The 21,450-nt window shown below is 45.9% G+C and overlaps 1 protein-coding gene across 1 annotated transcript in view; it reads right to left on the reverse strand.

The window, feature by feature from the left end:
- Positions 1–11,075, reverse strand: part of Sytl3 (synaptotagmin like 3) — a 55,074-nt gene extending 43,999 nt beyond the window's left edge. The window contains exons 1-2 of the mRNA XM_057761990.1: positions 10,937–11,075; positions 8,397–8,615 (exon numbers count right to left, since the gene is read on the reverse strand). Of these exons, the coding sequence (XP_057617973.1) occupies positions 8,397–8,615; positions 10,937–11,046 (329 nt within the window). The 5' untranslated portion in view covers positions 11,047–11,075. The remainder of the gene's footprint in view (positions 1–8,396; positions 8,616–10,936) is intronic.
- Positions 11,076–21,450: the final 10,375 nt, after the last annotated feature.

Consider the following 21,450-nt stretch of genomic DNA (forward strand, 5'->3'; position numbering starts at 1 on the left):
TCAGCTGAGTCCTGACTGAGGCTCGGCTCAGCCGCTTTCCTCAGCTCCTTCTCCAGCACCATGTCTGCCTGCACGCCACCATGTCACACTACGATGATAATGGACTGAACCTCTGAAACTGTAAGCCACCCCCAATAAAAATATTTTCCTTTATAAGAGTCTCTGTGGTTATGGTGTCTCTTCACAGAAACCTCCAGACAGGGGAATCTCTAGGGCATAAAGAATAGGTGATAAACACCTTCAGAAGTCTCTGTAGCATTACATTCTGAAAGACAAGGAGGAATTTATTGAATTTCTTGATTAAAAGGGCGATATAGAAACCCAGTGAGGTCACCACACGTAAAAAAAAAGCCGCTGGAAGGCACACTTAAATCCACTGGCTTGGGAAATGCAGTTTGACGGGGGTAATTAATGTTCATACGGGTAACTATGTGCAGAACAAGCTTTTATGGGGAAGATCCAAGTGTCTTCCTAGGAAAGGGGCACATTGTTGGCTTCTGAAAACCAGAAGTATTCATCGTAATCAAAAAAAAAATTCCAGAATCTAACCCAACCATCACCAGAGCATCTCAGCGTAGGAGGGATTTCAGAGCACAGCAGCCTACAGTCAGCTCTATGACTGGGCAGGAACCCAGGCTGCCCTCTTTCTGTGACGATCAAGAGGCTCATTCGTGACAACACTGAAATTGCCGCATCAATGGGCCAGTGTGGGAGCTGAGTCACCTGAAGCTAGGACACACATGACGTCTGCTGGTTTGGGAACACACTCCGGTCTGTCTTGTGGATGTGCACAAGTTATTATGGAAATCCTTATGAAAGCATACTGTACAGAAATACCCACCCCCACCCACCTGTCCAAGCTCTCAACTCCCGGCCCCCTGTGACCTGATTACCATGCCAAGTGCCAGCCCCGGTAAACTGCCTCCTGTATGGTGACAGGCTCCAGCTGAAGTAAGCAGATGACAACGGAGAGTACAAACCAGACATAATAAAATAAAAAGCTCACTGATTCTCAAAAGGGTTTTAAAAGCAAGAACTGCAATCAAGTGCTGACCACAAAATGAGCCTGACCTTCACAAAACTGTGTGAACTCATTCTCTTTCTGGGCATGTTGGCATGAGCCTACTAATCCTATCACCCGAGAGGTGGAGACAGGAGGATTATGAGTCTGAGGTCGGCCTGAACTACCTACTGAGGCCCGGTCTCAAAAATGAGTTCTCTTTAGTAAGCACCAAAGAAGTATTCTAGTGCTGAGCTCAGTGGGTCCACTCAGTGCTCACTTCACAAGGGTCGAGAGCCGCGTTTGGCTCAATAGAACCCACATAAAGTTAGATGTGGTAGCATGGGCCCATAATCGCAGCAATCCTATGGCAAGACGGGAGGAGGTGGAATTCTCAGGGACTCAGAGGCCAGCTACGCAGCCATACACAGGAGATCCCGTCTCAGACAAGGCGGAAGGGTGGAAGCCAGGGCTGCAAAGATGCATCCTGCTCTTATTGAGGACCAAGTACAGTCCCAGAACTCAGGGCAGCAGCTCACAACTGCCCGTAGCTCCAGCTCCCAAAGGATCTGACGCCCCTGGCCTCTGAGGGCACCAACACGTATACGCACACACGCTACCCCACACACACAATTAAAAATAAATCTTTAAAATAAAAAGGTGGAAGGCGCCTGATAGAGATGGTGAACACCTTTAATCCCAGCCCTTGGGAGGCAGAGGCAGGCAGATTTTTGTGAGTTCGAGGCCAGCCTGGCCTACAAAGTGAGTTCCAGGACAGCAGCCAGGGCTACACAGAGAAACCCTGTCTCAAAAAAACTTAAGAAAAGAAAGAAAGAAAAAAAATAGTAGAAGGCAAGGACCAACAACTAAGTCACGGCCTCTGAGTTCCACACGTGCACCATGGTACACGCGTGCCTATGCTTAGACATACAAACATGTACACACACACAAACATGCGCGCTCCCACGTCATACACAGAAAAGTATTCTATAATTTTCTACAGTTTTATTTTCTGCTTTGACTTCAAAGAATATTAAGAATCTTTACTCTCTATTTGTGTGTGAGTAAAATATCATAATCCTGTAAATAATTTCCCTACTCTTAAGATGAGTATACATATTCCACATAAAATGGCACGGGCCGCCCTGCAAGGACTAGATATATAACACTGCCCGTGAGGAGTTCTGTCTGACAATGCGAAATCCTTTACACAATATATCTTATTACCATTGCTTAATAAAGAAGCTGTTTTGGCCAACGGCTTAGTAGAGTAAATGCAGGCGGCAAATCCCATCAGAGGTATATAGAGAGAGTAGGCAGAGTCTAAGAGACACCATGTAGCTGCCGAAGGAGACAGATGCTGGACCCTTACCAGTAGGCCACAGCCTCATGCTGATAGACAGATTAATAGAAATGGGTTAATTTAAGATATATGAGTTAGTAAGAATCCTGAGCTAACAGACCAAGCAGTGTTGTAATTAGTGTGTTCCTGTGTGATTATTCGGGTTTGGGCAGCTGGGAAATGAAGGAGCAGTCTCTGCGTACAATTGAGCAAGCCAGTAAACAGCACCCTCCATGGCCTGCACCAGCCCCTGCCTCCAGGTTCCCACCTGTTTGAGCTCCTGTCCTGACTTCCTTCAGCAATGGACTGTGATAGCTAGATAAACCCTTTCCTCCCCAGCGTGCTGTGCTTGTGGTGTTTCATCAGAGCAGTGGTAACTAAGACACTTTGCTCTAATTGTTTTTTTTTTTAAATTAGACTTCTTTTTTTAATTTATTTATTTATTTATTATGTATATAATATTCTGTCTGCATGTATGCCTACAGGCCAGAAGAGGACACCAGACCTCATTACAGATGGTTGTGAGCCACCATGTGGTTGCTGGGAATTGAACTCAGGACCTTTGGAAGAGCAGGCAATACTCTTAACCACTGAGCCATCTCTCCAGCCCCCATCTAATTGTTTTATAAAAATTTCAGGACACACTTATTGCTCGAATACTTTCAAACTTGAATAACTCCTCGATTTTCAGGTTTGAATCTGTTCAGTCCAAGCAGAGGTGTCTGTCCTTTAGGTATGTAGCAAGACATTGTCACCTACAAAGTTCAGCCTGAGAACCACATGATGGGGTTTTCGGTTGTTTTTTAGGTAAAACAATTCCATAATGCTGTAAGCAAATTTATGATTTGCTGTTTGGCAAGGAGTATCCCTAGGCACACACGGCTGGGGGTGCAGTGTAGCGGCTCATTGACTTTCTGGTGTCTAACAACCCACTGCCAGTGTCAAACAGTAGCAAGTACCCCGTAAGACTGTATGCGTGCAACTGCTGGGAGGTGAAGTTCAGTGGCAGAGTGCTTGATCAGCATGCTTGATCATTGCAGCCCCAAAACTGGATGGTGGCTCCATGTGGACAGAGCTGGAGATGAGAGTCAGGAGTGTGAAGAAGTGGGCAGAATGGGGTGAGAGAAATCCTGAGTCACTAAATTAGCTTTCTTCTAACACGGCTTCATCTCCAAATTCACATGGAGTGGCGCAATTACCACAGGTATTTTGAAAAACATCCTTATTTCAAAATAAGGAAGCTGGGGGTCATAGAAAGTGACATTTTGTGTACTTTGTGGGTCAAGTTACAATGCTGGGCATGATGCCGTGTAGGGTGGAAATTTCAACATACTTACCTCCCTAGGAGATTGCCTCAGCCCAGGCCCTCTATTCTGATTTTTAGTTTGCAGTTAACCATTAGAGGGGAAAAAAATTGCTAAGAGTTCATCTATTCCCTTCATTAGGGTTGACTGTAGGCATCAAAGTCAGGTGACTGACTGAGTGGGGAAGAAAGTCCTTGGACCTGTGTGGAGAAGACTTGGAATCAATCCCCTCTCCAGGCCCACATCAGCACCATGTGGCCAGGGCAGCGCCTAGTCCTGCTTAGGTTTTTCTCTTGAACCAAGAAAAGCCTGAAGGACACTGATCCAGGACAGGGAGAGATGGTGTGGGGCCAAAGGAAGGGACTGATTCAGACACAGAGAGTGCAGAGCCATTTCCATATTGTTGAGTGACTGACATGCATTAAGCCTTGCAAAGGAACAGGGAATCCAGCATTACTGTCAGGGTGGCCGTACAGACAGCCTTCCTGTTCCTGCTGCTGTGTTCAAATCTCCCATGATCTGTTCTAGGGCCCTCCAACACGAGCAGGGATATTACAAGTTGCTTTTAGGCCAGAGTCTGACGGCTCATTTACAGGTTGGCATCGCCTCACACTGCCCTCTTCCTGTGAGGTCTGCGGCATTCTGTGTTTGCTCTTCCTTCAAGTGGGTGCGCCCGTTCATGTCTCAAGGAACCTATGACCTGCTCTCATTTAGGACAGTGGGACTGCAGGTCAAATATGCTAATTTTCAAGATGACTTGTTCAAAGACACCACTTCTGGGCTTAAAACACGTCACCATCAACCAGGTACTATGGTGCTCTCCTTCAGTCCAAGAATTTATAGGCAGAGGCTAGTAGAGGTTCAGGCCAACTTGGTCTACATTGATGGGGAACCTCCTTCAGCCAATGGCCTTTAAGAGGCTGGACTAGGTTGGGGCATGACTGGGTACCAAAAAGCTGCAGTCCTTCCCTGCTTGGTGTCTTCTTCCCACAACCCACACCTGGATGTTGGACCCCATTCCTATTTCCTCACTGTGATCCATGAGTTCCCTTTTAATAATAATAATAATAAACAAACAAAACAAAACAAAACAAAAAAACCTTAAAATCTCTATTTGGAGTAAGCTTGGGATTATCTGACTCGCATCCCCCCCCCCCCCCTTGACGCGTTCTGCAGCATCTGGCACACAATGTGGGGCCGAGTCCACGCTTATGGGGATACCCCACCCCCGGCGGTGTTCCCCGTTCACCAGCCAGGGCACATTTCTCACCTGCCCGCGACTCTCCTGCCGCTGCTTAGGACTCTGACTCTGCCGACCCATGGCACCCAGACCCAGCACACTGCTGCAACCTCTCTCGTTCCACCCGCCTCTAGAGGCCCAGGACTCTGAATTTCCCCGCAGTCCGCCATTTTGCAGCTGCTCGCAACTGACAAAAAGCCACCATGAAATTCGCTCCCTGTACAGAATCACTTTAATTGTCCTTAATAACTGCTCTTAATTTGTTAAACAAAGCATATTTGTCAGTATCTAAGTAGGTAACATGAGCAAAACCAAACCAGGACTGTTCGCCACTGCTCGGGTCTCTCCACCACACAGCTGCAGTCATGACACCGGCTGGCCAATAAAGATTATTACACCTATCCACTAAAATCTTCTATAGCAGGTAAGTGATGAATTTAAAAGTTATAAAATGACTGACAATATTATCATTCAAAAATTTAATAACCATTTTGCTTATGCTACCAAGGGTATTCTACAAGGCTTATGTGATTTTTCTTATACATTCATTTATTTGATTTCAGGAAATAGTTTTGTTTTCCATATTATATCATTAAAATTGGTTTAATAACAGAGCCAAGAATGAGGCATTTTTAAAAATAATACAGTCTTTACAGACAAATAATAAACAGCTGTTTAAAAATCCTGTTAAAAAGAATAACATTAATTTGACAGATAAAATCCAATCAATGTCAAAGGGTGCTGACACATTATCTAAGAAAATTCATGCTGTCAAATTTAGCAATCAAAATCAGTTAAAAAGTTATGATAGATTAATGGATAAGGTAGCTCTCCAGAAAGGCAATATATACACCATTAAAATTATGTCCAAGGATGAGACATTTTCTTTACTGGACAGGCTTCATACCTTGAAATCATCAATGAGGACATTAGAATGGAACACTATACAGCAGAGTCAGACTCCACAAAAGAGTGGTAAAAATATTTAAAACAATTGAGGAGATTATTGTACCTGATGAACACGGAGGGAAGGTACAAGAACAGGACTCAACACGGCCAGTACATATTAGAACCAGAGACAAATTCTTGGTGAGGCACTTATGCTGATCCACATGACCAAGCTCTCTATGATGAACACAGCTTGTTCCTAAGCAGCACAGCAGCTTTAAATGCTTGGAACAGGATTCAGGAATCAGGAAAGAGGATTGAATGATATATCAGTGTTAAACAGAGCCAGAGAGAACCCTTTAGTGACTTTTTACAAAGATTAACAAAGGCTGTACAAGTAGGAGCAACAGACCCAGATGCTAGATGAGTATTTATCAAATATATGACTCTTTAAAATGCAAAAAGATACTTGGGCCTTTAAAGATTAGATCAGCACCAGTGGATAAATGGATTCTGCATACAATGAATATTGAGACATTTGACTATAATACTGAGGCTTGGGTAGGAGAAGCAATTTCCAAAGGTATAAGGAGACATCAAAATGCCAAATGCTTTAATTGTGCTTTAAGAGGACATCTGAGAAGGAATTGTAGACAAGAAATTCCTAAAAATAATGTCTTCTTTGAAAATGAGAAAAATAGGCAGTCTCAGCCTTCTAAAATATGTAGGAGGTGTGGCAAAGGCTAACATTCAACAAACAAATATAGGTCAACAAAAGACAGACAATGCGACCCAATACCAACAGAAAACTCCTTGGGGGCCTCTTGCAGGCCCCCATGTCAAACATGGTCCAGTCATTCCCAGTCACTGTAAAAAATATGTCTCACAAAAAAATTTCAAGATCTACTGCCTACTAGATAATATTACTCAATTAATATTACTCAAGTAATATTATCTCCCCTTCTCAGGCCTTTGATAGTGTTAAAGATTAGATAGATGTAGTTACCTTCCTCTTATAATCTAGCCAAGCCATTTCAAATACAAGACTTGGACTTCTTAGGATAAAATGGTTATTGGGCCATTTAGCATATGTTCCTTGCTTAATATTGGTTATGATGGTTACAATTCTAATTTTTATACTTGATATCTATTCTTATTGTAAATAGTTTTGTATTGTGTTTGAAACTCTTTTATTTAGACAAAAGGGGGAGGTAATAGAGAACCTCCTTCAGCCAATGGCCTTTGAGAGGTTGGGACATGACTTTGGGTACCAAAAAGCTGTGGTCCCATCCCTCTTGGTCTCATCTTCCCATAAGCCACTCCTGGATGTTGGACCCTATTCCTATTTCCTCGCTGTGATCCGTGAGTTCCCTTTTAATAATAATAATAATAAACGTTAAAATACTCTATTAGAAGTTAGCTTGGAACTATTTACTCACATTTTTCCCATTTGGTGCATTCTGCATCACTACATAGTGTGTCCCAGGCTATCTTGGTCTACATAGTGACTTCCAACCCAGCCAGGGCTGCACAGACAGACCCTGTCTCAAAACAAAGCAAAACCAAACAAAAGAAGTCTCATGAGAGATGGCTCACTGGTTAAGAGCACTGACTGCTTTTTCTGAAGACCTGGGTTCAATTCCCAGCATCCACATGGTGGCTAACAACCATCTGTAACTCCTGTTTCAGGGGATGCAACACTGTCTTCTGGTCACCAGGTATGTATGTGGTTCACAGACATACATGAATGTAAAATATACATAAATTTAAAAAAATTAAAACCCACAGCATCAAATGGTTAAAATGGATGCAGAATCTGTATACAACTAACAGTCACCAGCTAATTGTGTGTCCAAGCCCACTTCCCTCCTTCAAAACACTCTCCTAGAACACAGCTCCAGACCTTGCTCACAACCCAGTTCTCATTCCCTCCTACTTGGGTAGTAGCTGGAGGATCGGGAGTTCAAGATCAGCCTCAGCTACATATACTGAACTTGAAGTCAGCCTGGGCTTCCTGAGACCCTATCCTTACGAAGAAAAAGACTAAGGCACTAGTCAAGAAACACAGTATCACCTCAAGTCCTGGGTCAGTCCATCATCAGTCACCAAACATTCATCAATAAAAATGTTATATGGCTGGGCAGAATGGCACACAGCTTTCTTTAATCCCAGACTCAGGAGTAGAGATCTGGAAATTCGAGGCCAGCCTGGTTATGAATCAATTTACAGACCTTCCAGGATACGTAGTGAGACTCTAGCTCAAAAAAGAAAGAAAGAGAGAGAGACAGAGCCAGAGAAGAGATGCTTCTGCTTCCTCAGTGCTAGGATGGATAGATACCACCATGCAGCAATAAAATCATTTTTTAATTAAGATTTCTCTCTCTTAAACAGAGAAAATCAGCCCTAGCTGAGGCACCTGGGAGCAGCTATGGATCTGAATTGGTGTGATGATGGCTCTCGGGAACCATCTATTGGTGACTGAAGTGTGGTGGCCACAGACAATGAGTTTGAAGCCAGAATGGTTTTGGACCAGTCCTGGGTCAGAGAAGGAACAGAACACTCTTTGGAGTGCTTGTACACACACACACACACACACACACACACCCTAACTATGATGCTTACCTGTCCTCAAAGCACACTGTGCACTTCCACGCATGAGTCCTCCGCAGGAACACGCGGCACTCGGAGCACACCCGGTGGCTGCAGCCCTGGCAGACGGCCCCACGGTTCAGCAGCAGGCCCAGAGCCCGCTGGCAGCGTGCGCAGCACTTGGCCCTGTATTCCTGGCTCGAGCTCTTCGCCCCTTTCCACCGAAGATGCTGCAGGTGCGTTTTCAATTTCCTGTGATCCAATGAGTTGAATAATGATTGGGTGGTATAATGGTTTGCTTTACCTGCCTACATGGCGCCACCTTGAATCACCTGGGAAGAGCCTCCACAAAGATTGTCTACATTGGGTTGACCTGTGGACATATCTGTGGGGCATTGTCTTAAGTTAACTGATGTGGAAAAAGCCAGCCCTCTGTGGGCAGCACCATTCCCTAGGCAGGGGCAAACTATGAGAATGGCAAGATGGAGCTGGGCTATCAGGCAAGCACATGCGCATTGGTTTCTCTCCACCGCTCTTGGCTGTGCACGTGACTGTTTGAAGTTCCTACCTGGACCTTCCCACAATAATGGGTGGTAACCTGGAATCATAAGAAAAGATAAACCTTTTTCTCCCCTAAACTGCTTTTTGTCAGGGTAATTTATCATAGCAACATAAAGAAAACTAAGCCAGACACGGTGGTAGACAGCCGACTAGAGGCAGGAGCTCCCACAGACCACCACAAAAGGCTGCCTGAGCTGGTCTCTCTCCTCAGCAGCTAAAGCCTAGGCCCAGGGTTTTCTGTGAAGCAAAGCCTGGTCTCCCAGGGTGGCGGAGAGGATCACATGACACAACACCGCGTGCCTAAGTCAGAGGCGGTTCATTCACACTACTGTCCTTCCCGAATAGAGCCTTCTCACCAGCACCCACAAACTCTGTTACTCCAGTACTGTCTCTCTAATTACCAAAGAGATTTAAATCACCTCCTCAGCCTATTATTATTTCAATGAATTAGAGTTTGCAAGTATATTTAAGGGGCTTTGAAACGAAGGAGGAACCAGACAGGGTAACACACCCCTCTAATCCCAGCATTTGGAACAGAGGAGGACACCAAGGCAGACAGATCTCTGTGAGTTCAAAGTCAGCCTGGGACAGGGAATTCCAGGACAGCCAAGGCGATTGGGAGAGAGCTCGTCTCAGACAGATAAACAAATGAATGAATAAATAAAATAAATAGAGGAACAAGGAAAAAGAACTTTGTATCTTTGTTTAACTAAACAAATTCCCTCGCTCTTCAAAAATTTTGCTTTATGTGTATGGCTTTGTTTTTTGCCTACGTGGGTTGTTTTTGCCTGCACGTATGTCAGAGCATCTTGTGCATGCAGTGCCTGTGGTGGCCAGCAGAGGGCATCGGGTTCCCCTGGGACTGGAGTTACAAATGATTGTACCATACGGGTACTGGGAAGGAAACCCTGTCCTCTGGAAGAGCAACCAGTGCTCTTAACTGCTGAGCCATGTCTCCAGTGACTCTGAAAAAGTTCTATTAAGAACCCTGGCTTGGTCCCCTCGTTGGTACCAGAATCGACTCTGGAGTTCTTACATGCTCAGCATGGCTCAACCATTCATCTGCTTACTTTCAAACAGGCCTGAGAGCTAAAAGGTGATCTTGAACTTTTTTTAAATTAAAAAATATTTAGCTTTCTTTCAATTTTATGTGTATGTTTTGTCTATGCATATATGTGCACCACATGAGAGCCTGGTTCCCACAAAGGCCAGAGAGGGCACTGGGTCCCCCTGGAACTGGAGTTAAGGGATGGTTGTGGGTGACCACGCCGATGCTAGGAATTGAACCCAAGGTCTTAGGCAAGATGAAAAAGTGCCCTTAGCTGCTGAGGCTTCTCCTGAACCCTGACCTTGCACCCCTAATACTCCTGTTTCTACCTCCCAGGTACTGAGATTTCAGGTGTGCCATGAACTGAAAAACAAGCCTTGTATTTACAGAGGGAACCTTCCAGCTAACAGTGTGCCGTTCTGCTACCCAGAGCCGCCAGTAAATGCAACCTCAGACCAAACAGCCATGCCAGAAAAAGAAGCTCCTGTTGATAAAGCGGTCAGGGAACAGGCTGAGCAGGTTCACCCTTCCTTCTTCCAAGCCAGCTGCAGGCAAACGTGAACAAAGAGAAAAAACAGAAACGGATTCCTCCGGTTCTGTTTCTGAGCCTCCTCCTTTGTACCTCCAGCTACCACAGAAAACGGGCGTGTGGGGGGGGGCACTCTGAACTGGAAGTTCGCTCTGGGGGAGGGTCTGCCAGAAGCCTGTCGGTGCCCCACTAGGTACCCTCATAAAGTGGGCAAGCGCACAAAGAACAAATATCACAAAGGCACCCTTTCCAAAGAATTGTGAAGTTAATTTAGGTCCATTTAGAAAATAATCCCCATCTCCACACCTTCACTGGGACCCTTCTGGGTTAGAAGTTCAGCCCTGAGCTAGCAGTCACAAGCAAGCCAACAAGCCATGGCTCCAAACAGAAAAAGCCAAGCCCCATAGGACGGCCCCAGGTCGGAGTGCAACTTACCGGACTCTTTCCTCCTCTCTGCTTTGAACAGCCCGATCTCGGTATAGGACCCCGAGAATGACCTCCCGTTCCAACTCCTTGAAGGACTCCAGGTCCACTTCATGGGCCATTTCCTCTCCCCACGACGGAGGGAAGAGATCCACTGTCCCGCGGAGAAGCCCGAGTCCAGCTGCTTCCCTCGATCCTGCAGGAGCCCCTCTCTGGTTTCACCAGGGACCGTGTTTGGTTTGTGACTCTTGCTTCCTTCCTAACTGTGCCATACTCCCTCCAAGAAGCAAGCTCCACGAGGCTGCCCCCCTGCCAGAGTCACTGCCACCGGGCGAGTGTTTTCTCTGGGCTCACTGATGACACAAGAGCGTATCTTTTTCTGAGGTTTTGCCAGAGATTGTTATAAATGATGCATGGCTGCTGAGCAGATGACTTCTGCAAAGCACAAGTAATCGCCAGCCCGAGAAAGTTCACAAACAGCAATGGGAGAGCACCAAAGGTTTATGGCAACAAACTTTTCCCAGGAAAACGGGTCCAGGTCCGCAGAAGCGACAATCAAAAGTCCAGCCTGTTTAATGCCTGAAAACCTGTTTAAAAGACAGAGAACAAACGAGACCAGCGTTAGTCTCCCTGGCTTGGCAGCCCTGCTACAACACTTTGGAAGAGAGAACACGTTTTTAAGCTGTGATTCAAACATTATTAAGGCATTTTTCCAACATTTCTTACAGTTCCCACACTTGGGGTTTCCTATCAAGAATTCTGGATCTTCATTGGAAGGGGACAAAGAGCCCAGTCTGATGTCCCGAGAGATGAGCTGTTAGCCATTCTGTCACCACAAACATTGGAGTTCACCAGACCTCCATTGCATAGACCCATGTGTATGTATGTATGACATAGCCCACTGCACCTGGGGCAATGAACAAAACCTTACAAGATTAGATCAAGCCCGAGAGCAGACGATGCCACCAGAGCTGGGAAGAAATTGGTGCCTGAGCAACAAAACACAGCAGCCTACTTGGCGGTGAGTGTCTTCTAAAAGCAGAAGACAAACACGAGAAAACACATTTTAAAATATGAAGGCTACAGAGTTGGCTACGATGGTGAACTGTTTGCCTTGGAAGAAGGAGAACCCGAGTTCAATACCAGAACCCAAGTAAAAATGCTGGACGTGGAGGCATGCATTTTAATCCAAGTGTTGGGGAGGTGGAGACAGGAAGGGCCCTGTCTTTAAAATAAAAAATCAAGGTGGGTGGTCTGAGGAACAACAGCTGGGGCCTTCATCTGGCTTCTGTTTGCATGAGCACACATATGCACTTGTATATACATGAGCAAATACACATATCACACACACACTAACAATTGTGGTGTGGTAGAGCTGCAGAGATGGCTCAGTGACTAAGAGTACTTGTTACTCCTCCAGAGCACCCCTTTGGTTCCCAGCACCCCAACTGTGCAGCTTACTGGGCAGTCACAAGGGCCTGTAACTCTAGCTCCAGGGAACAGAGAGCTTGGGCACTACATTCCCAAGCACAAATACGCATTCACAGATAATTAAAAGTTAAAAAATACTATGTTCAACGCACAAACGTGTACCATGGTCATTTATCAAGTATCGTTCACACATACAGTCTGGTCTATCCCGGTCACGTTGGTATCCAAACCACCACAAACAGGCAGAACAAGGCACGAATTTCCCATCTCTGAAATAATCTTACGGGACCATTATGTTATATAGCTGTTGACTGAAGCATCTTTATGGAGCATGTGACTACCTTTAATCATCTTAATTGAAAATACATTAGAGAAAGGATGTCCGCAGTCATTGGCTATTATTTTTACAAGTATCGTCAAAACTCAAAAAAAAAAAATTGTAATCAATTAGGGAAAAGTGCATACCCACAGCAAACTCAACTTATCAATTATTTATGTCCAGTAATAGCACTGTGAGCATCGCTAGGCATTGGGCTAACGTTAGGTTTCTGTTTAGTTCAAGTCAGAAGATTCTGCGTGCATCCATCTGTCAAGAGCATATAGATGCTTCAAGCAGCATGCTTCTGTAATGCCATTTAGATTTTCCAGCCTAGTGGACCCCTTAGGAATAAGGAGTCCTCTCGGTACTTTGGCAGCTACACTCCTTTGGAGTCCGTGAGTGATGAGCAACCAATCCTAGGGCATCGTTCTCTTTCAGCAAATGCTCCTAGCTCTTTTCTCTATTTGTAGTCTGGGGAGGTCTGTGTATTTCAATGCATACCATAAAGTATATTGGGTTAAAAAAACAATTGATCACACCAGACTATTTAAAAATTGTTACGTAGTAGCATGTTTGTCCATTGATACATGAGATAACTAAGGTCTGGCACGTATTTAATGGTTATCATAATGTCAATGTGCCAGTGATATAAACAATGCTTTGAGATATCCACGGCACACGATATCATAGGGAAATGCTTGTGATTTCTATTGGGAACAAGGTTACAGGTTTGGCTGATTTTATCTTAGTTTTTACTTAGGTTCATAATTGAAGGAAATGCTAAACTTTAGTTAAAGATTAGTGGAACTAGGGTCTGGAGTAGTTTCTCAGTGGTAGAAGCTCTTCCATTGATCAGAGTTCAATTCCAACACCCACATAAGGGCTTATGACCAATCCCAGGGGATGCAGTGCCCTCTTCTGGCCTCTGAGAGCACCAGACACAAGTGTGTGCAACTATACCCATACACTATAATAAGACAAAACACATTTTAAAAAAGATTAAAGAAGATAAAGATACTGTTTACTCCAGACCAAGATCTGCAGCCTGAGAGGCTCTGAATCTGTTGGTTTCTCCACCGTAAAATAAAATTAGCATAACAGTTGTGGGGGTTGCATGAACGGGAAAAGTTAGAGGTCTGAAAAGGGGGTTTCTACTGCTGTGAAGAGACACCATCACCATGGCAGCTCTTCTAAGGAAAAACATGTAATTGGGGTGGCTTGCTTAGAGTTTCAGAGATTTAGTCCCTTGTCATCATGGGAGGAAGCATGACGGCACGCAGGCAGATGGGGTCCTGGAGGAGTACCCGAGAGTCCTACATCCTGCAGGCAACAGAAAATGGCCTGAGACACTGAGAGATGTCCTGAGGATAGGAAACCTCAAAGCCCGCTCTAAGGAGCAAGCTAATATTCGCGTCACCAGCTTCCCAGGCGTAACCTCCTGGGCTCACAGCAGGCTGTCTCCTCATTTGCACTTCTAGTAAACACACTGCTGAGTCGAACACTGTTTCGTTTGATTCTCAGCTATTTTAAATGAATGTTTTGTGCCCAGCTAAAACACTGGATGCGAACAGTTGTCTCTTCCCAGTGGGATATACTCCTCTCCAGCTTCTCAGCAAAGCAGGCCCCAGTGAGTGCCATCTTGGAAGAATTATGACAGGGTTTCCCGGTAGAGTTTCCACAGGAGGAACCCTGGTATCCCCAGGGCTCACTCAGTCGTGCGATTCAGCAATACAGCTATCTACAAAACACTATTCCATGCCCTTTCTGGATCAGCATCAAGAAGTGGGATCCCAAGCCGGGCGATGGTGGTGCACGCCTTTAATCCCAGCACTCGGGAGGCAGAGGCAGGCGGATCTCTGTGAGTTTGAGACCAGCCTGGTCTACAAGAGCTAGTTCCAGGACAGGCTCCAAAGCCACAGAGAAACCCTGTCTCGAAAAACAAAAACAACAAAAAAAAACAAAACAAAACAAAAAAAAAAGTGGGATCCCTGTCCAAGAAGATGGAGAACTCTGGCACCCCCTTGTGGCAGAGGAGTGGGGTTCACCCTTGGGTATTCTGGAACATCTTCCAGGAGTATGGCACTATTCTGGGTGCCTCCACTTGCTATGTATACCCTTCCTATGACGGGATTATAACAAAAGCATATAAAGAAGAGAATAAATTCAGAGAGATGTCAAGAGCAAGAAAAAGGGGCTGGAATTTTTGTCAGGAAGCTGGAATGAAACAACCACTTTGATGTCCTTCAGTATCAAATAGACTTCTAACCTTCCTAGTCCCCAAGGCAAAGCAATGCGGTAGAAAATCCAGAGGGTGCACAGAGTTCTAATAAACCGAGAGAAATGCAGAAGGGTGTCCTCAGGCTGGAGCACCGGGACACCGATCACGTCCGCAGCACTTCGGAAGCCCCTGAGGAATGTGGTCCACTGTTCAGTGCTATACGAGCTCAAAGCCGAGGATGTAGCACCAGGTTTTAAATCACCGAAAAAATTTCAAGCCTAGGTCACACTGCTTTTTGGTTTTCCAAGAAGACACGGATGAAATGGTCGTCTAACTCCAGGTGTGGGCCTTCCAAATCCATGTCCCTGTGGTTAGTCTTGACTCTTGGGGACCCAGATCCCAGCTTCTGGATACATTCAGCTAAATGGGAGACTTGATTTTTTTTTTTTTTTTTTGGTTTTTCGAGACAGGGTTTCTCTGTGGTTTTGGAGCCTGTCCTGGAACTAGCTCTTGTAGACCACGCTGGTCTTGAACTCACAGAGATCCGCCTGCCTCTGCCTCCCGAGTGCTGGGATTAAAGGTGTGTACCACCACCGCGTGGCGAGAGACTTGATTTTCATTTTGTAAAATTTTAGTATGTCAGGTACTTGGTCAGCACAGAGTGTAAGTAAAGCCTTCTGTCGTTTGAAACATTTATTGTTTTCTTTCTTTTTTTTTTTTTTTACCTTAGAGGGCTGTCTTGGCTAGTTCTATTCCAGCTTGACATAAGCTGGATTCATCTGAAAGGAGGGAATCTCGATTGAGAAAATGCCTCCATAAGATCTGACTGTAGGGCATTTTCTTTATCACTGATAGAAGAGGGAATCCCTAGCCCATTCTGGGTGGGGCCATCCCTGGGCTAGTAGTCTTGGGTCTATAATAAAGCAGGCTGAGCAAACCATGGTGAGTAAACCAGTGAGCAGTACGCCTCCATGGCCTCTGCATCTGCTCCTGCCTCCAGGTTCCTGCTCTGATTGAGTTCCTACCCTGACTCCCTCCCTTCCTTGATGGACTACAATGTAGAAGTGTAAGTCAAATAACCCTTTCCTCCCCAACTTGCTTTTTGGTCAAGGTATTTTTGAAGCAATAGAAACCCCAAACTAAGACAGGGCCTACTTCAAGGTTAAAAAACAAAACAAAACAAAAAAAAACTTACAAAATAGCGACACAAATATGGTGCCCAGGTCATCCGTGACACGGGTCAGCAGAGGCTTGTGGTACACGCTGACCTTTCGTTCACTTACGAGTCACAGGGTCAGTGTCAGGATGAGCTGTACAGCAAGGCCAGTGTCAGGAAGGAAAAGGACTGGATGGAAGGCCGCAGACATCTGCTCTTTGGATAGTGCCACACTGACTGGCTTGGTGGCCTTGTCAGCCTGTTTACTATGATTGACCACTACAGGGGACAATCAGCCCTGGTTTAGAGATGTGTGGCTGTCCTGTTATTACACTGATAAAGACTATCTTACCCAATGACCAGCTTACCCAGCTTAGGGGGAAGGGCACAACCTGGTAACAGAAGTTAACTCGTGGGAACGCCAGGGATGCTTTTGCATCCTCTGCACTTTCAAGGAAAGGAGCCAGTGTGCAAACTGGAGAAGAAGAAAGCTTTGCCCATCGTTTCCCATCTCAGAAAGGCATCACTGCTTAAGGCATTTGAGTCAACCCCACGACAGGCCAGCAACAGTGTGCGCACGTAGAGGCCAACATCCACGGACATCTGGTCACCTCCTCTGTCCACTGATGTTCTTTTCATAGAGAACTCATGTCGCATCCTGACAACAACTTACGTCTCTTTATCATGGCGATGGCGTTGTACCATTACTGTTATAATCACTGCACACGTATTAACCTCAGGATAGAAAGTGAGGCACAAAGCAGTTCCTATGGCAACCGCTGAATCCTACAGGCTTAAGGACCATTGAACTAGAAGACCCCATCAATACCCAGATTACATCACCCTCTTGTCCACTTTCTAATTTGCCAATGTTGTATAGGAGATTGGGGACAAGAAAAATAGCATATGCATTAGTTACTGTTTGGGGCTTATAGAGCTGAATTCTGCCTGATTCCTGGGTTATATCGGAGTTTGTAGTTGCTCTTTCAGAATAAACCATTTATTTATCTATTTACTTATTTATTTTTATGTATTTATTATGTATATAGTATTCTGCCTGCATGCACGCCTGCAGGCCAGAAGAGGGCACCAGATCTCATTACAGAGGGTTGTGAGCCACCAAGTGGTTGCTGGGAATTGAACTCAGGACCTTTGGAAGGTCAGCCAGTGCTCTGAGCCGCTGAGCCATCTCTCCTGCCCAGTATAAACCATTTAAATGACTTCAGTTGTATGTCTCCAATCCTCTTGAACTTTCTCCTGCCTAGGTTGGCACTGGATTCTTGGGTGTCACTTGCCAACGTGGAGATCCCTCTGCTGGGTCATTCAGAACCAACTCCTGCCAGGTACAGCAGCATGCTCCCGTAATCTCCACTCTTTGGGAGGCTGAGGCAGAGGACTGTAATCTCGAGGCCAGTGTGGGGACCTCAGTGAGATGTGTCTTAGGAAATAAAAAGGCAGGCTGGGAACACAGTTGTTTGTAGCATGCTTGCCTAGGGTGCACAAGATCCCTCCCCATCTTAATCACTGGTGAAAAAAATGATCATTGAATCTATAATTCCTGGTGCACAGCATACTTTTTCACAACAATTTTTTTATCTGAAAAATTGCTAGTAAAATTATTCCTAGTCAGACACAGTTAGTTTAAAAGATGCACAGGCCCACCATAGACACCAGTGCTTACAGTTTTAGCAAGATAAAGAACGTAGTTACAAATTTGATATCTGGTCATGTGTACTACTAACACATGTAAGACTATACTGGGGTTTTCCATGTGCTCTTAAAAATATGCACAAAACAGACACACTTATCTCTTGGATGCTCTTCATTTTGTGACATTTTAGAACAGAGCAAGAGAGTAAAGTAATCCTGTGAAAATTTGCTTGCATGATCTTCTCACCGGCCCGTGTTCCGCATAAGGGCAGGTCTGTGCTTTCCCATCCTCAATAACCCCAAGAACCCTGACTGAACTCACTTAAGACCACTTCCCACGAGATCAGGGAGATGTTCAGTGGGTATGGCACTTGCTTTGCAAATGTGAGGTCCTGAGATCGGTTCCTCGGAGCCCACATAAAAGCTGATCAGCACTCTACAGTGAGATGGGCCAAGAGTCAGAAGAGTCCCCCAGACACTTATCAACACTGAGACTCTCCTCAGACAAGGTGGAAAGTGAAGACTGCCAGCCAAGGTTGTCCTGTGACCTCTACATGTGCACCGTAGCATGAGCTGTCTCCTCTCCATTCTGCCTCTGCAACTACGGCCATGTCTCTGAGCCCATCATACTCTCCCATCTCCACATAATTTCCCAACTCTTTCTTCTTGCCAGATAAATTTCACTGACTCTGAGAAACTGAAGGCAATAAGAGATGTCGTCCTGTAAGTAACCCTATTCTGCCCCTTGCTCATCATGGAGGTCTTGGGCAATTTATGTAACTTCACCCACCCAGGACTTAATACCCTTATGCACAAATCAGAGAGAAGCCCAGCCCACATCCTAGTCCTGTGGCCAACGATGTGTAGATACACACAGAGAACTCAGCACATGGCAGGCGGGCAGTGCTGGTTGATATTAGTAACAGTGCTTGGAAGAGGATGCACACTACCGTGTGTGCTGGCTAGATTTATATCAACTTAACACAAGCTATAGTCATTGTCATCTGAAAGGAAGAACCTCAACTGAGAAAATGTCTCCCTAAGATCTAGCTATAAAATATATTCTTAAATAGTAATTGATGGAGAAGGCCCAGACCATTGTGGGTGGTGCCATCCCTGGGCTGGTGGTCCTGGATTCTATAGACAGCAGAATGAATAGGTCATGGGGAGCAAGCCAGTAAGCAGCACCCCTCCCTGGCCTCTGCATCAGCTCCTGCCTCCAGGTTCCAGCCCGTGTGAGTTCCTGTCTTGACTTCCTTTGATGATAAACAGCAATGGCGAAGTGTAAGCTAAATAAACCCTTTCCTCCCCAACTTGCTCTGTGGTCATGGTGTTTCATCACAGAGCAGAACACTGGCTAAGACATGGCGTTAGTCTTCCAAGGCCACATGGACTGCTAACTGCTTCAGTCAATCACCCCTTCCTTCATCTTCAGCCCCTTTCTGCTCTGTGTGTGTCTTCAAGGTGGCTTCAGTTTCACTATGGGTTGGGGTGCTACCCTCTAGTGAGGACCTCAAGTTACAGCAGGAGACACCCAATGCCTGGCTGGAACTGAGAAACCCCGAGAACATCATGGCCTGTGGGTTTACTAAACTGGAAGCAGGAAGTAGCAAAGCAGGGCAGAGACCACTGAGCATCGACCACACACAGAAAGCGGTAGTCTCAGAACTCCGAAGCACACAGGCAAACCAGAGTCATTTCTAAACTTGAAAAGGACACTAGAAATGATCACATACGTAGAAATGACCTCACGCAGAGAGTCACAATGTCACAGCGTACGCCCCGAGATCTCTCAAACCCACTTCTCTACGATGTCTAGAATCTCCTTTGTTCAGGAAGGCCGAAGCAGAAAAGGAAGCCATTTCTCTAGGACTATGGGGCACATTGTACTGTGGGCTGGGGCATTTCTATACGTGCACAGCAACCCCCACCCTGGACTGACCAAAGTCTTCAGTGGGTGCCTGGAAGCCCAGACAGCACCCACCCTGCGTGCAGTGTCTTTTCTGTCATATCTATCGTAAAGTTTCAGGGATAAACAGACAGAAGGGGTTAACAATAAGTGATACTGAAGTGGCAGTAACGAGCTGTGCCACTTCTGTCCCCATGACGAGCAGCCTGACAGAAAGCACCACAGCACAGAGAGGGCTTTATTTGGCTTATCCTTTTGGGTCACAGTCCAGCACCGAGGGAGGTCAAAGAAGAAACTCACAGCCTCAGACAGAAACGGATGTACACACATGTTGCCTGCTGATACGCAACTCATTTTTCTTTAATACGGTTCAGGGTCCCACTAATGAAACAGCACCACCCACACTGGGGTGGGTCTTCCCCCATGAATGAACAACCAAGGGCAGAGCGTGGTGGCACATGCCTTTAATCCCAGCACTCAGGAGGCAGATGCTGGCATAGTTCTGTGAGTTCAAACCTAACCTGGTCTACACAGCAAGCTCCGGGTCAGTCAGGGCTACATAGTGAGACCCTGTCTCAAAATCCAATAAAATAAACAGTCACTCACAGGCCAGCCTGACCGGGGTAACTCCTTAGACTCGCTCTTCCCAGGCTGTTGCAGACTGACAGTGAAAGCCATCACACGTGTTGTAGTAAATTATTTAGCCCAAACATGTGAGATGCTTACTTCTAGGATTAGCTGTTCGTATTTTTGAATTGTAACTAAAAACGTGAAAGATGAAGCCGTGGCTCAGGGAGCCGACTGTAGTCCTCTCTCGTCTGTGCAGACCTACTGGATCCCAGGGGCAGGGAGGGCTACCGCATCCAGACGTTCTGCTCGCCGGGCGTGGGACAGTCCTGCAGCATCTATAAAAATAGTTTTATTGCCCTTCCGAGTGTCAGGAACACGTGAGCAATTGAGGACACAAAACCAAAATCGACCCAATCTGTATTCAAAAAGCCTGAAAAGCGGCATGCAAACCAACCAATCACAGTGCAGGAGGATGCCTGGGAAGTAAGGACACATGCTGCGATGGACACGGGTCCGGAAGAAAGGGTTAGGAGAACCCGGGAGGGCTGACCTGGTCACAGAGTAGCATCTACCATGGGGAAAGTCAAACAGCCGCAAAGAGGCCTCTTTGAGGATGGCAGCCTGTGTAGGCCTCGTTTCTGATACTGTGAGGGAACATCCCAACAAAGGCAGCTCAGGGGAGAAAAGAGCTTATTTCATCTTACAGCTCCGGGTTCACGGTGGGGAAGGCAAGGCAGGAACTTCGAAGAACTGGTCACATTTCATCCGTAAGATCAGAACAGAGAGAATGAACATAAGTGAGTTCACTTGCTTGGTTTGTTTTCTGTACTCAGCTCAATCTCCCCATTTTTATACAGTTCAGGATCCACACACACGCTCTCCCCCATCTAGGGGACGCTGTCACCCACACCAACTAATTTAAGTAAGAGAATTTCTCACAGACATGCCCACAGACCATCACAGTGTAGATGGTCACCCAGGGAATTCTAGTCAAGCAGACAGTTAAGACAGTCCCAGACAACTGTCTCTTCTGCGGAGCCATCTACACTCTGTGACCTTTGCACACCGACAACAGCACCAAACATGGAACTCCTCAAAACTAGTCTCTGTGGTTGACACACGCCTGTATTCATTCCCGAGATGGAAACGGGAAACAGAGATTGTTGCTATCCTGGGCCCAACCGCCAACCTTGACTTTGGCCTTGAGACCTGGCAAGGGGTCAGGTACAGGAAATGGAGGGCGAAGGACAGAAGAGGAGGCGTGGGGGGAGGA

This window comes from Chionomys nivalis, chromosome 2, assembly GCF_950005125.1.
Source record: "Chionomys nivalis chromosome 2, mChiNiv1.1, whole genome shotgun sequence".
In the NCBI taxonomy this organism is placed as follows: domain Eukaryota; kingdom Metazoa; phylum Chordata; class Mammalia; order Rodentia; family Cricetidae; genus Chionomys; species Chionomys nivalis.